The 15330-nt window shown below is 54.8% G+C and overlaps 1 protein-coding gene across 1 annotated transcript in view; it reads left to right on the forward strand.

Annotated features, from left to right (window-relative positions):
* GLP1R (glucagon like peptide 1 receptor) overlaps positions 1-10514 on the forward strand; it is a 36578-nt gene extending 26064 nt beyond the window's left edge. The window contains 6 exon segments of the mRNA NM_001256594.1: positions 3360-3420; positions 3964-4033; positions 4143-4231; positions 4569-4707; positions 5540-5581; positions 10345-10514. Of these exon segments, the coding sequence (NP_001243523.1) occupies positions 3360-3420; positions 3964-4033; positions 4143-4231; positions 4569-4707; positions 5540-5581; positions 10345-10512 (569 nt within the window). The 3' untranslated portion in view covers positions 10513-10514.

Genomic DNA, 15330 nt, shown 5'->3' on the forward strand with positions numbered 1-15330 from the left:
AAGACAGAGGTGTCCGTGCATGTTGGTGGCTCCGGGCACTGGCACGTGTTTGCCTGGATCACTGTCCTTCTGTCACTGATACATTAACTTATTCATTCATCCATTCATCCATTCACTCCATTCTCACTGGACATCTTCTCTTTGTTTCCATTTTTAAAGTTTTATTGAAGTGTAGGTAATTTATAAGGTTGTGATCATTGCTGCTGTACAACAAAGTGATTCAGTTATACCCGTGCACACATCCATTCTCTTTCAGATTCTTTTCCCACGTAGATTATCACAGAACATTTGGGAGAGTCCCCTGTGCTAGACAGCAGGTCCCCACTGGCCAGCCACTCCATATACCACAGTGTGCATATGCCAGTCCCCCCCACCCCCACTGGGTGTCCTGTATGTCGCAAGCTCTGTACCATGAGCTGGGCTTTCTAGAGGCCATTGCCCCTTGTCCAGTCTCATGAAGATCTGTTACTAGGAGTTCCCATTGTGGCACAGCAGAAATGAATCCAACTAGGAACCATGAGGTTGTGGATTCGATCCCTGGCCTCGCTCAGGGGGTTAAGGATACAGCATTGCCGTGAGCTGTGGTGTAGGTGGCAGATGCGGCTCAGATCTGGCATTGCTGCGGCTCTGGCGCAGGCTGGCAGCAACAGCTCCAATTAGACCCCTAGCCTGGGAACCTCCATATGCCACAGGTGCGGCCCTAAAAAAGATCAAAAAAAAAAAAAAAAAAAGATCTATTACTAAAGCATCACAGAATAAAAATAAATGGCCAAGGAGGATTCTCTAGTGGCCTAGCGGTTAAGGATCCAGTATTGTTACTGCTGTGGCAAGGGTTCAGTCCCTGGCCTGGGGACTTCCACATGCCACAGGCACAGCCAAAAAACTGGCCAGGGAGAGAGAGAGAGCCGATGAAGAATGCTGGCCGGCTGTGAGCTGCACTGCCTGCCTCCTCCATCTCTGTCTGTACCATCAGGCACAGTAGCCCCAGGCATATGATCCACCCGGGAGCTACAAGTGAGCGACATCAGCTCGCGCTGAGGGTGTGGATAATGGTGACAGGAATGGTGATGAAGTGGGCTCTGCCCTGGAAATGTGCTTCTGGGGGAGACCCCCCACCCCAGAAGCCACCCATACATACATATGGCCCCCCACACACACACACACTGTGTGTCCACACACCTTACTCTGCCCACTTTTCCCCCTCAAGATACCCACCCCTCCATCCCTGAGAGGGGCACCGATAGAGACAGCATGGAGAGAGTTGGTGCAGAAAGCCCTTGAGGGTGGCAGGCATGGGTATAGATTATGGTCATATATCCTTGTCCCACTTGTGTCCTTCTGAGCTGCTGATCCATCTCCTCAGCTGTCGCATGAGCACAGACAATCCCATTTTTTTTTTCTGGCTGCACCTGCGGCATAGGAAGTTCCCAAGCCAGGGACTGACTCCAAGCCACAGCTGTGACCTACACGGGAGATTGAACCCACACCTCTGCAGTGAGCGGAGCTGCTGCAGTTGGATTCTTACGTTGCTGTTTTTTTTTTTTTTTTTTTTTTTTTCTAGCCACACTTGCAGCATATGGAAGTTCCCAGGCTAGGGGTTGAATTGGAGATGCAGCTGCTGGCCTACATCACAGCCACAGCAACACCGCATCCGAGCTGCATCTGCAATGTATGCCACAGCTTGCAGCAACACCGGATCCTTAACCCACTGAATGAGGCCAGGGATCGAACCTGCATCCTCATGGAAACTATGTCCGGTTCTTAACCCAGTGAGTCACACTGGGAACTCCTGCAGTCAGATTCTTAATCCACTGCACCACAGTGGGAACTCATGAACAATCCAATTTTAAGTCAATAAGCACATATTGAGGAGTTCACATCATGGCTCAGCAGCAACGAACTCGCCTAGTATCCATGCAGATGTGAGTTTGATCCTTGGCCTTGCTCAGTGGGTTGTTGCCATGAGCTGTGATGTAAGTTGCAAATGTGGTTCTGATCCCACGTTGCTGTGGCTGTGGCACATAGACCAGCAGCTACAGCTCTGATTCCACCCCTAGCCTGGGAACTCTCATATGCTATGGGTGTGGCCCTAAAAAGACAAAAATAAAAATGAAATAAAATTATAAAACACATACTTAGCTCCCAGGGTGAGATAGGCACTGAGGCTCTGCAGGTGAGTGAGGCTCTATCCTCAAGGAACAGGAAGCCGGTGTATTTGTTACCTGTTGCTGTATAACAAACGGTGCCACACTTAGCTGCCTAAAGCAACAATTATATCTTGCAGTTGCTATGGTCAGAATTCTAGGTTTACTGTGCTGCACTTCTCAAGCTCAGGACCTCTGAGACAAGTGCAGTCAAGCTGTCAGCCAGGGTTGCTCTCATCTCAAGGCTTCACCGACTGGAGAATCCACTTCCGAACTCACTCTCAAGGTTGCTGGTGGGAAGCTCAGGCCAGGCCTCCATTCCTCACCACAGGGCCTTCTCCCCAGGCGTTGAGTGCCCTCCTGACACCACACCTGGTGTCCCCCCAGGGCAAGTGATCAGATTAAGAGAGAGAGAGCCCAGGACAAGCCTCTCATAACCTTTTAAGACAGTCTTTTACAGCCTCATCTCAGAAGCGACATGCTGTCACCTCAGCATGTATTATTGGTCACACAGATACCAATACAATGGATATAATGTGGGTCTCACCAGGGTGTGAATACCAGGGTTGGGGACGGTAGGTAGGCAGGCGGCCACCCCAGGGGCTGTGACCACACCATCAGGCCTCAGCCAGGTGGGAAGCGTTGTTGTTGTCACTGCTGTTACTCTGGCCACCATGCAGGGTTAGCTGGGCTGTCATCACCAAGGATGGGGCTCCTGTCTCTGCTCCAGGCCTCCGCCCAGCCAGGCGCAAGTCCACAAAGGGGTAGAAAAGGTGCCTGGAGGGGCTTCTGGTGCCGGAGGTGTCGACTGAGACTGCACGTGGGCGAGGCGGGGGCAGGTGGCATCAGAGAGTTGGCCTGTTCCCCTCTCATCCAGCATGTCCTCCCTACAACATGACCACTGGGGTGTCTTTGTCCTTGTGATTCAGCCAGGACGGTGGGGACCAGCCCTGACAGTGTGCCTGGCCGCCCGCCCCAGTGCCGTGGGAGCCTCTCTCTCAGGATGAGGCCGGGGCTCTGGGGTGGGTGGCCCCTGCCTCCTTGTTCTCCCCAGCGCTCAGACCAGCCTAGTTCCATACGTGCCTGCAAGTGCGGTTTGGGGGCCACGCAGGGAGAGGGGCTGGGGGCTGGTGGGGCCTCCCAGTGTGCCAGCAGCGGCTCAGGGCTCAGGCCTGCCAGCCCCTCTCCCCTCTCTTGTTCCCTCTCTCTTTGTAGGTGTCCCCCTGCTGTTTGTCATCCCCTGGGGCATCGTCAAGTACCTCTTTGAGGACGAGGGGTGAGTGTCCTGCTCAAGGGCTGAGGGCCTCCCCAAGTCCCCATCCTCAAACCGCATGGGATTCCTTGGCCTCTGGGCGGAGCGGCTGCCACCTGGTTGGAAAGATAAGCTGAGGGACTGGGAGCGTAATGTATGGATTTAGTTCCCTAACCTCCCCCCTCCCCCTTCCCAGATGGTATGATGGCAGGTGCTGGGTCTAGGGGTCCGTGGTGCCCCCCCCCACCACAGGTTTATCTGGAACAGCTGTAAATGAAATGTTTCTAATATTTTGTGTATGATGCTCAGTTCACACATGGCTGTGATTGTAAGTTCGTGAAGGGGCTGTGTGTATCTCTGCGTGTGGTTTGTGTATTTAGGACTGCGGGGGGGAAGAGACAAAGGGAGGGAGAATCTTGGGGCTGGTTGTAGGGTGGCTCTTGGTGGCCGAGGTTTGTGGTTCTTGTGTCACTTTGCACACCCCCATGCATCCGTGCACCCCCATGCTGCCCCTGCAAGCTGGGGGCTCTGTGTGTGCAACCAGGTGCCTGTGTCTCCCCTTTCCAGCTGCTGGACCAGGAACTCAAACATGAACTACTGGCTCATCATCCGGCTGCCCATTCTTTTTGCCATCGGGGTGAGTGAGGCTGTGGGGGCTGGTGGGCCTGGGGTGGTGCTAGGTCGGGGGGACGGGGGAGCGTGGGCGTCTTGAGGGGGCCTCAGCCACGCACCCCTCTGCCCCACAGGTGAACTTCCTCATCTTTGTCCGGGTCATCTGCATTGTGGTGTCCAAACTGAAGGCCAATCTCATGTGCAAGACGGACACCAAGTGCAGGTGATGTAGCTGAGCTGCCTTTGCTGGGCCCCCAGCCCTGCCTTCCAGCAGAGGTAGATCCTGGGGTGCTGAGCTTGGACCCCTACATGACTTTCTTCTTCCATCCAGGCCTGGCCTGGGACCCCTGGCCTTGCCCTCACCCCTGCACCTGGGCCACCCCTGGGCTTCTGGGGGCTCCACCTCTACCTGCTGCCCTCCAGGCGGCCTGTCCCAGGTTATTTTGTGGGAGAGGGTGTCTTGTGACCCAGATGCCAGGCCTCGGCGGGGTGGGGGGCACAGAAAGGGGAGAAGAGTCCACGGGAGAGGTCCAGCATGACGCCCCCCACCCCGCCCCCAGGCTTGCCAAGTCCACACTGACACTCATCCCGCTGCTGGGGACCCACGAGGTCATCTTTGCCTTCGTGATGGACGAGCACGCCCGGGGGATGCTGCGCTTCATCAAGCTGTTCACAGAGCTCTCCTTCACCTCCTTCCAGGTGACCTTGCAGCTGGACGGTCCAGGGCGGGGGTGGGGCGGTGGAGACCAGCCACCACATGCAGATGGGCAGCCTGAAGGCCTGGTGGGAGGGGGGGCACAGTGGCCCTTCCCCGGGTTACATGTTTGGAGCAGACCCAGAGCCGGAGTCCAGGCCAGCCATCTTTATACGCACCTTGGACCACAAGCCTTCCCAGATGTTGCCTTGGGCACCCAGCCTGGAAGGCAACTGTCATCCATTCAGCTGCTACCCTGGGGGTGGCGGTGGACACCCTGCCATGTGCTTTACACACACTATGCAGTTAATCCTCACAGTGTCCCAGGAGCTGTGCAGGGTTATCCCATTTTACAGAGGAGGAAAATGAGGCTCAGAGATGTTAAAATGGGATCTGCCAGGTCGTGTCGTTTCCAAAGCGAGGGACTGAGCCACTGCACTAGCGCTCGAGGACTCTGGGGGCTGCGCGTGTCAGTGGGGGCCTAGAAACGGAAGGAACAGGCTCCGGCTACTCGGGGAGCTTCTGGGATGGCCACGAGCAGGTGGGCCCGTACGTGTGCACTTACACGCATGTGCACACTCACCAATGGATCACAAGTGTGGAGCCCTGGGCAGGGCAAGTTCCCGGGCTCAGAGCTGGTGGACTTTCCCAGGTCAGGCCTCCTCAAGGAGAGGGGGGTTGAGGAGCTTCTGCAGTTTCTGAGCCCCCATTTCTGGGTCTGCCTGGGCTGCCCCATTGAAGGAGGGGGAGGTTGGGGCTGGAGCTCAGGAGCTTCAGACCAGGCCTGCCTGGCTGCCCCCCTCCCCTTCCTCGGGCTGACCTGACTCTCGTTTCCAGGGGCTGATGGTGGCGATCTTGTACTGCTTCGTCAACAACGAGGTAAGGCCTCAGGCGGGGCGTGGGGCCTGGCGGGCTGGCCGTCCTGGCCTTGCGCCCTGCGACTCCGGTCAGCCTTTTCCTCTGAAACCCTGCTCACCCACTGAGGCACCAGATCCAAGGCATCTTGTCCATGTATTGTTTCCTGCGCGTGGGTCTCTCTCTCCCTCTTCCTCCCTCTTCCTCCCTCTGTCTCTCTCTGTCTCTCTCTCTGTCTCTCTCTCACACACACACAGGCACACACACACACACACACACACACACACACACACACACACACACACACACAGAGGCATGCCCTAACCATAAATGAGCTTGGGAAGGCGCAGCCTCAGGTTGAGCGGGTCTGGCATGAGCAGGTGGTGGTGACTGTTACAAGTCACAGCCTTGGGGCTTTAACAATCCCCGTCTCATTTAACTGACCCTGCCTCTCCCTCCCAAGTTTCCCTGCTAAAATTCTCTTCTTTTTGATACTCTTTTTTTTACATGTCAGAAGCATGCCCTAAGTGTGGCCAGGAAATAGAGCAAAGTCAGGACTGAAATGAATTCTGACTGAAAGGAGAAAGGACCCTTCTGTGTGTGTGCACCCTCATGTGTGCAAGAGCCCCACCCACCGCAGAGAAAGATGTGTCCTCCTGTGGGGTCCTGGTGGCTGGGGTGGGAGGAGAGGGTTCTCGCTGAGCCCCACACCTTCTCCTGCAGCCCCTGCAGGACAGAAACTACCCCCCAAGATGGTCAGCTCCTGGGAGGAGGGGCTTCTGGGAAGAGGGGCTCCTGAGAGGAGGGTCTGTGTCTGTGGGTGCCTGGGAAAGGTCCCTTGCTCCGGGGTCCCCTGCTTTGTGCTGGAGCAGAAGCAGCCCCAAGCCTTCACACTGGATATCACAAGTGCCACAGCACCTCTCCCCAACTCCCTCCAGAAGGGAAAGCAAGTGAGGGTCTCAGGGGCAGCCCCAGGACACTTGGGCAAGAGGATTCACCCCAACTGGGAAGAAAGTGGAGGCAAACCTCCCCCCACCCGACAGTCTGAGGGGAAACTGAGGACTTTGTTAATGCCCTTCAGGCCCAGGGCAGGGCTTGCCTTAGTAGGGCTGCGGGACATGGCTCCTCAAAGGCCCCGCGCTCTTCGTGTGGCTTCTGTGTCACTGAGTCTGGGATCCCAGAGCTTGGAGATCTTGAGTCCGTGAATTAACACGAACTTTACTTTTGCTTTGAGTGTGGGGAACACAGTGGGAGCTGTGGGAGGGCCTCGGTGTGTCAGGGAGCTGTGAGATGGCTGCAAGAAGCAGTGTGATGTCGCAGGAAAGAAGCAACGGTGCGGGCTTGGATTTCAGCTCCTCTCTGATCCAGGCCCCATCGCTTAACGAGCTATGTGACTTTGGGCAGGTCACATGCCCACTCAGAACCTCAGTTTCCTCATTTACAAAATGGAAGTAATAATGCTTGGAGCATGTAGACTTCAGATCTCTAAAAGAGGGGAAAACAGGAGTTCCCATTGTGGCTCGGTGGTTAGCGAGCCAGACTAGTGTCCATGAGGAGGCGGATTTGATCCCTGGCCTTGCTTAGTGGGTTGAGAATCCAGCATTGCTGTGGCTGTGGTGTAGGCTGGTGGCTTCAGCTCCAATTGGACCCCTGGCCTGGGAACCTCCATATGCTGCGGGTATGGCCCTAGAAAGACATAAGACAAAGCAATAAAAAATAAAAGGGAGGAAAACAACGTTGCCTGAGTGCTGGCTGAGTGCCCACGGGCTCAAGTGTTTAATTATATATCCAATCCTGTGGAGCAGATGTTAAGCCCCATTTTACAGATGAGACAGTTTAAGCTCAGCGATCTTAGAGTCAGCACATTCAAAATACAGTCAGATTTGTATTTCGCCCCATCACTTAATGAGCTGTGTGTGTGATGCTGGACAGGTCGAAAACCCACTCTGAATCTCAGTTTCTCTGTCTACGAAGTGTGGGTAACAATGCCTACCTCCGCGGTTCTTGAGGGTTAAGTGAGGTGGAGCCTGGAAGAGGTGGGCAGGGAGAGCCGAGCACAGCCGTCCTTCGAGGCAGGCGCTGAGGCTCACCCAGCCCCGCTCAGTGCTGCCTGGCATGAAGAAACGTGCCCCCACCACCTCTCAGACGCTCCAGAAGCAGAAGCGGTTATGTAGCCATCATCCCAGTATTCAGCCACTCCCAGAGCCTGGACACTGCACAGGACGCTGCAGAGACAAAAGGGGGCCTGGTGACAGGGAGGCGGAGTGCGCCCCTGTCTGTCCCTGAGGCTCCCCAGCCCCCTGAACTGGCCTCCTATGGAAGGATCAGCTTGGAGCCTGTGGCCTTCCGATCTCTGAAAGGGAGAGGAAGTGACCTTTCCCAGGTGCTGCCGGTGTATAATGTGCCCAAGTGTCTTATTGCCTCCAATCCTGGTGGCAGGATTATCTCCATTCTACAGATGAGAAAACTAAGGCTCAGCAAAGTGACATGAACAGTCCCAGTTCCACAGCTAGAAGGCAGTGGAGCTGCTAGGCCAGGGGAGGGGGCCTCACTAATGCCTCAGGCCCGCTGGGCAGGGATGAGAGGGCAGCACCGATTAAAGGGTGACTTATAAGTGGGTCTGGCTGTTCCCACGGGTGGGTCTCAGGGGCTCCCCAGGCTCAGCGTTGGGTGGGGCCAGGAAGGAGGGTAGGTGAGTGTAGAGGACACTCGGGCCTCATCCTGTGCTCTCTGGACCAGCAGAGGCAGCGGGATGTGTGGCCCTGATTCTCCCCAGCGTCTGAGTCCTCATGAAAAACCTCCCGGGCAGATGTTGAAGTATGAGAATCACCAGATCCCCAGCTGGCCTCCCGCCGAGGGCTCTCCTAGGCTTGTGCCATGGGGTCCAGGAGACCCCGCTCAGAAGTCCTTGTTTAGACGCACTGCCCTGGCTCCTCCAGGCACATGTCACCATCACTGGGCCACAAAAACAGTGTGGCTCCTGGGCCTGAGATCTCTGTCCATGGGCGCCATTCTCCAGACCCAGGGTTGCCATGGTGATGCCAGGTACTTTTGACCCTAGCATTGGTCCTGCGTGGCCGCCAAGATCTGCACCAGCTGCCAGTGGGAGGGGAGGGGGCGCAGGGTGGGGAAGGCCTGGGGGTGGCTTTGCCGTGGCCCTTGAGACTCAGGAGCCTGAGTGCTGGTTCCAGTTCCGCTTCTACCTGGCTGTGTGACCGGGGTGATCACCGCTTCTCTGCCCAAGTGTCAGTGCAGGTGAATGAGCTTTACCAGCTCCCCCCAAATCCCAGAGCCTGGCCTGGTGCCCGGCCAGAGGACCTTGGAGGCAGGTCCCCGTCCTGTCTGATTTCCTGCTGCATCCAGGAGACCTCCATGGCCCTGAGGTAGCTTCCCACGGACGTGCCTCAGCTGACCGTCTCCCTCCCCACCTCCCCAGTTAAGGGCTGGCCTTCCTGCTGCTGCACAAGCAGAGGCCACCACTGCCTCAGGCGTCTGTCCTCAGCCCAGCTGTCAGCACACACACACCACATGGGCTCCCTGGGGTTGTAAGCTGGCACAGAGCAGGGAGCCAGGGCTGCTGTCTGCTTGGCCTCCCTCCCGTATCCAAGCCTGATCCCCATGATTCTGTCCGGGATACTGGGGCCATCCCATAGGCAGGCTCTGGGCCGTCTCAGCTTCACTGAGAAGCTGAAAAAGTTCTTTTAAGGCATGGCATGCAGCCACGCCAGGCATCTCACTGGGCTTGGCTAGATGGATGGCAGTCCTGCAGGGGGAGGAGAGGGATGTTTGCACAGGGACTGACGGGGCATTGGCAGTGAGCCGCCTACCCACAGCTGCTGGGGGCTGGGGCCTGAGAGGGGGAGCTCAGGCCCAGGCGTCCTGGCATGGGGAGGCCTGGGACAAGGGTGAGAGGCGTCAAAGAAGCTCTGAAAAGCAAATGTATGGAAAGATGCCCTGGGCTGGCTGTGCAGATGCCAGCAGCCCGTCTGGGGAACCAGAGTCATGGGCTGTCACAAGGAGCCCTGGCACTGCCATGAGCTCTCCAGTGACTGGGGCTCTGCGGTCACTTGTCTTTCTGCCCCAGCAACCTGGTCTCCGAGCATCAGCCCTCTCCAGAAGGCTTTTCCTGGAGGGACGGGCTGAGCCCAGCACAGCAGGGATTCTTGGCTGAATTCACCTGGGCCGCATCCTCTGTGAGTGGGGACCAGGTCCTGGATGGACTTAAGTCTAATCCAGGCAGAAAAGCCCTTGTCCACAGCCCCTTCCTCACTGGTGCTACTAGTCCCAGCCCTTTTGCTTCCTCACGCAAGAGGCACCGGGGCCGGGGTAAAAGCCCCTGGGGAGTTCAGAAAGGTCTCGTTGGCGCACCATGAGGAGTTGGGGTGTGCTCGGTCCACAGGGAAGCAGGGAGAGGGCTCTGAAGTCAGATTCTCTCCTCATTTCTTCTCTCTCCCGTCTCCCCGTATCTCTCTGTCACTCATTCTCTTCCATTAAATAATAATACTGTGATGGATCGTAAAAGGTACTTAGCTGAGTCACAGAATATAGAGATGGAAGAGACCAATTAGATCATCAAGCCCATCTCTCTCCCGAGAAGAGGCAGAAGATAGGAGACAACAAGAAACAATTTTATTGGGATATTAATTTAGGCGCCTGAAGGCCTTGACTTGTGTCTCTGAATATAAGGCAGCGGATTTTTCCCCTGCCCTCCTAATGTAATAACGGGGCCGTTCTGTAGGCAGTTGGTTTGCATGACGGCTCTTGCTTCCCTCCTTTTCCCACGGAAGGTCCAGATGGAGTTTCGGAAGAGCTGGGAGCGCTGGCGGCTGGAGCACCTGCACATCCAGAGGGACAGCAGCATGAAGCCCTTCAAGTGTCCCACCAGCAGCCTGAGCTGCGGGGCCACGGTGGGCAGCAGTGTGTACTCAGCATCCTGCCAGGCCTCCTGCAGCTAAGACTCTGGCACCTGCCCTCCTCGTGGTCTCGCTGCTGGCTGGGCAGCCACCGCAGGTGGGAGAGACCCTCCCGGGGATGGGGGCAGTGGGGTGGGGTGGGGAGTGACACAGGCGCACACGCAAACTTCCCCACTTCACTGCTTTCCCCTCCCACACCCATCAGACGGGCAAATGGGCAGTGCCTCCTGGGAACCGTGGACACATTTTCTCCGAGGAGAAGCAGCCTGTTAATTTAATCACTGTGGCGGGAAGAGAGGGAAAAAAAATTGCTGCTAAAATGAGGAGGATTTCTTCCTGTTAAGCCACAAGGCCCCTGGGGTTCCCCCAGACAGAGCAGCAAATCAGCCCTAGACTCAAACTCAAGGTCAATGGCTTATTAGCGGGCTGGGTGCTTGCAAGCGGATGTGGTTCTGAAAGGGGCAGACTTCACCTCAGCCAAACCTGGAGCTTGGGCAGTGAGCCAACAGCGCCTGCCCCCGGTCGGGGTCACCACCTGTTGGCCTCCTCAGGAAGGGACGCTGGACACACGTCCAGGTCGCATGTTTCCCCCATCTGGTCCCCGCATCCCACCACCCAGCTTGTCTTTGAGGGGCGGGGCTTTCTAGAAATGGCTGGGGGTGGTGTTGAAAATGAACATTGAGAAGGTGCCTGAAGGTTTTCTTTTCTGGAACCCACTTCCCTGGTATTGGGGTTGCTTTGGGGCCTGCTCCCACCACGCCCAGGGAACCAGGGCAGGCCCACTTCCACGGAGCCCAGCCTGGGGAATGAGCTCTGATTTCTATCCTAGAGGAGCTTGAGAGTCTTCTAGGGCTCACCTAGGGGACTCTAGGAATGTCTACATTGGGCGTGTAGATTACATAATACTGTTGGCAACCCAAAGGGTCAGGAGAGATGGCCCCCACCTCTCAATGGAAAGGCTTTTCATTCGTGATCAGACAATGCGTCTTGCGGGAGTTTGGGTGCGCCCTCTAGCTTTAGGGCCTGTGACCAAGAAGAGCCTCTTCCAGGAATCCCCGCTCCCACTGTCACCATGGAGTCGGTTTCCCCAGCCCTTGGTTTTTTTCCCTTGCCAATCCCCCTACTTGAGAGCTTGTATATACTTTATTCATCGGTCTTTACTGTGGCAAATGCTCTGTATGTGCAAATGTGCGATTCCGCTCTCTCCCATCCAATGGAAGTAAGCACCAAATCATGGTGGTGGCCAGGATGCTGTTGGAGGGAGTGGGGTAGTTATTGATTTGACTCATCCATACTTTGAGCTATTTAATGTACGACCTGCCTCCAGTCTCGGCCCATAACTAATGAGCATCTGAGAAGCTAGACAGGGAAAACCCATCAATCCTGCCACAGTCACGGTGGAAAGGCAGACACACAGCCCCCCTGCAGAGACCCAGACAAAGGGGGAAGAGCTGGAGGCTCACAGTTGAGTTCCTGGATGTAGAGGAAGTTTCCAGAGCAGGAGAGAACTCTTTGGAGGGCAGAGCAGGAGTCTTTGGGTGAATCCCCTTATGAATGGATCTTGTCTTCCCTTCTGGTTTTTGAGTAGTGGGGGGACCCTCCCTCAAAGCCTTGTGCCAGACACATTCTCCTCTGCCCCTCAGAGAGGCATGTGATGTGCAGGCAAAATCATAATGGGATATAAAACACATCAAGCAGAAAATTTCTTTTACTTCAGCTTCAGTGAAGTGTTGTGTCTCTGTTAATAGGGAAGTTGAACCTCAGGCTAAAGAAGGGGATTGTGCAGACGGCCTCCTTGACTGAGGAAGTGCAGAGAGGTGGGGAGGGGAAACACTCCTGCCTCCTCAAAATAAGGCATCCCAATAGGCATCATGCATTTGTTTTTCTCTTTGGAGTGGGTGGGGGGGAGGGGGGAGAGAAGAATGCCAATGGGGTGGTTGGGGGGATACAGCTCTGGTGCAAGTGTTTCCATCTTGGATAAACAGGGAGATTTTTGAGAATCATTAATACACTATACAGCAGCAAAGAAAGAGAGTGACCAATATTATCTGCAAGAAATAAATCATTGAGAGGAAGAACTGTGGGGAGGAAGGGTTTAGGTAGGCACTTGGGAAGCTCAGACAATTTGGTTTATACTCTTAAGTTCTTTCCCCAGCTGGCACAGATTCCTGATTTCAGAATGCTCATCACACCACCATGCCCCAAGCCTTTTTTAACCCTGAGGAACTTTCTCCTTCTCTGACACATACCAGATGCTGAATTGAAGAAATATTTTCTTTGCTCCAAGATTTGCACTATTAATATTCGTTTGAGTGGCAGTGCATTCCCTCCAAAGCTATTCTCAAACTTTCCTAAACTAAATATAGCTCTAACAGACCTGGGAACTATCGAATGCAATGTACTCCAAAATTCCACTAGCTGTTTACAGGCCTGATGCCGTAAGTCTGGCGCTTTCAGAGAAGGCTCTTGCTCGCCTCTGTCCTGGGGGTACTGTCGCGGACCTGCAGGGTTAGGTGCTGTGTGTGAGAGCTGTGCAGCGGAGTCTGATGACTGTTATGAATAGAGGCTGAGTTCAGCACGCTGGCCAGCTCCCCCTGAACTGGGGCAGGGCTTAAATCACGTCGACTCATCTTTTCATTTGAATCTCCGGAGCAGCTAAATCACAGAACTGAAAGAAACCATGTACACTGCGAAGTTGCCTTCCCTTTAAAACAGCTTTGTAGATTGCAGGCGTGGTTAGCGAGGACCCCAGTGCAATTTATGCGGAAGACTTTGGAGACGCAGTGCAAGGAGAGACCTTGGCGATCTCTTTGCCTGATCTAGAGAATTGAGGGGGGAAGCTTGCAGAGATGAATGCCCCAAGGTCACAGTGCTCCATGGTGGCTGAGCTAGTCTAGGACCCAGGCCAACTCCCGCCTCCCAGTCCAGTGAAGCCTCTGGAAAGGATGGGTGAAAAATATAAATGGCCATTCAGGATACTCTAAGCAAAAGTTGGCAGTGTTATCTGGAGTTTCTGTTAAAGAGAAAACACAGCAGCAAAAACAGACGTGTCAGATGGTGCGGGTGCCATCTCCTTGGTGATTTATACGCCGAGAGGAGGGGAGGGTGTATTTTACTGTCTCTGCTGTGGTATCTCATTCATCCTGGTCTTAAAGTTAAGAAATGAAATGCCTCAGAGCACACATGCACGTAGAAACAGCAAGGGAACCATTTCGGATAGCAAAGCCAGTGGCTGTTTTAGTGGGTGGGCTTAATGCTTTTCTGAGGCGTCTGTGCTTGTTTGAGAAGCTGTGCTGATAACCACACAGAGTGGACGAAGGGAACTTGAACCTTGAAACCTGACCCTTCCCTTTGCTCTCTAGTACTCCCTGAAGTTGGAGAAGCCTAGCCACCCGGGCAGCTGCCTCGCAGAGATACCACAGCTGCCACTGAGGGCAAACAGAGTCGGTTCACGTCCACACCCCAGAAGGCTAGGTCGCCTCATTGGTGTGGGCTTTGTTTCAACAGCTCCTGTCCCCAATTTCCTCCTTTTTCTTCCACTGAGAAAGAACACCCTGTGCGCGTGTGTGTTTGTGTGTGTGTTTGTCCTGTGCGTGGCAGCATGAAGTGAGGAGATGATAAATATGGAATCATCTCACCCACTGTGAAGGTCAGGGGGCCACGCAGCCCAGGGCGAGGACGAGTGGGAGCCCGAGCCACAGATGCTTCCTCTCCATGCGCAGACAGGGCTCCCATTATTGCTAATGCCTGCGACGTGCTCAGGGAAGGCAAAATATACTCCAAAGGTTTATCTTCCCTCCACTGAATTGATTCTAATCTACAGTTCTGACCCTGCCTTGGGCTCCGACAAGGAGCCAAACTCTATAAAAACCCGCAAATATAAAATAAAAGATGTCTGCTTACTCGGCCTGAGACAGCTATGTGAATGACATGCTACATATTCAACAGAAACCAAAGTAGCACTAACTCCCCCCCCCCTTTTCATGGCTTCAGCAAGTTTCCTTGGGGGCTAAAAAAAGAGCCATCATGAGAAACTTCTGCAAACAACATCACCAGGCCCGATAGAGTGACCGGCTGGCTCAGACCAGCTCTCTGGCCCCACGCCGAGGGCCATAGCAGGAAGTTAAGCAGTATAATTTCAAAGCTTAACACCACAGTGTGTCCTGGTCTCTATAATTACTTCTGCTCTGTCTGTGGATCCAGATTGGCAGGAAGCTGATAAGCCTAATTGTTTTCCAAGTAACTCCGCAGAGTCTTTTGGACTTGGCCTTTATCTGAATCTGCTGGAGAAGAGTTTTCCCTCTTCCCCTTCTGTGAGGTCAGCCAGGTTTTCAGGATCTCATCCAGTTGAGGTGCCCTTTCCCCCGATGTATCCAACCTTCTCACACCTCCCACGGCTGCAAAGACTTTCCCCACACGCCTCCCTCCTCACTGCCTCCATAAGAGGTGACCCTGCTAGCTGTGCTGGAAATGCAGTTCTCTCAGCCGTGACCAATTTAGGGGTGCAGCTGAGAGTGAGGCGCTGCCAGGCTGGAGGAGATGCAGCGCATCCCACACTCTGGTGCAGTGAGGAGCGTGGCGGCCAGCGGCTTGGATCCTGACCTACATCGGGGTTCTGCAACCCTTCTGAGGGGGCCTGTCAAAACCGTCAGTGATCAGTCCACCCGGACAATCTAGGAGGACTAATGAGCTCTGTGTCAAAGCAATCCAGGAGAGGAAAAACGGGTATCAATGGGACTGTCTGGAGGTGGCGAATGTTTCGGAGCTCCCAGCAAAGTTTGGGACAAGTTAGGGGCTAGGCTTCTCTACAGGGGAGCCAGCTGGGGGTGGTCAGGAAGGGGCATGACTCGCAGCAGACAG

The sequence above is a fragment of the Sus scrofa genome, chromosome 7 (genome assembly GCF_000003025.6).
Source record: "Sus scrofa isolate TJ Tabasco breed Duroc chromosome 7, Sscrofa11.1, whole genome shotgun sequence".
Lineage (NCBI taxonomy): Eukaryota > Metazoa > Chordata > Mammalia > Artiodactyla > Suidae > Sus > Sus scrofa.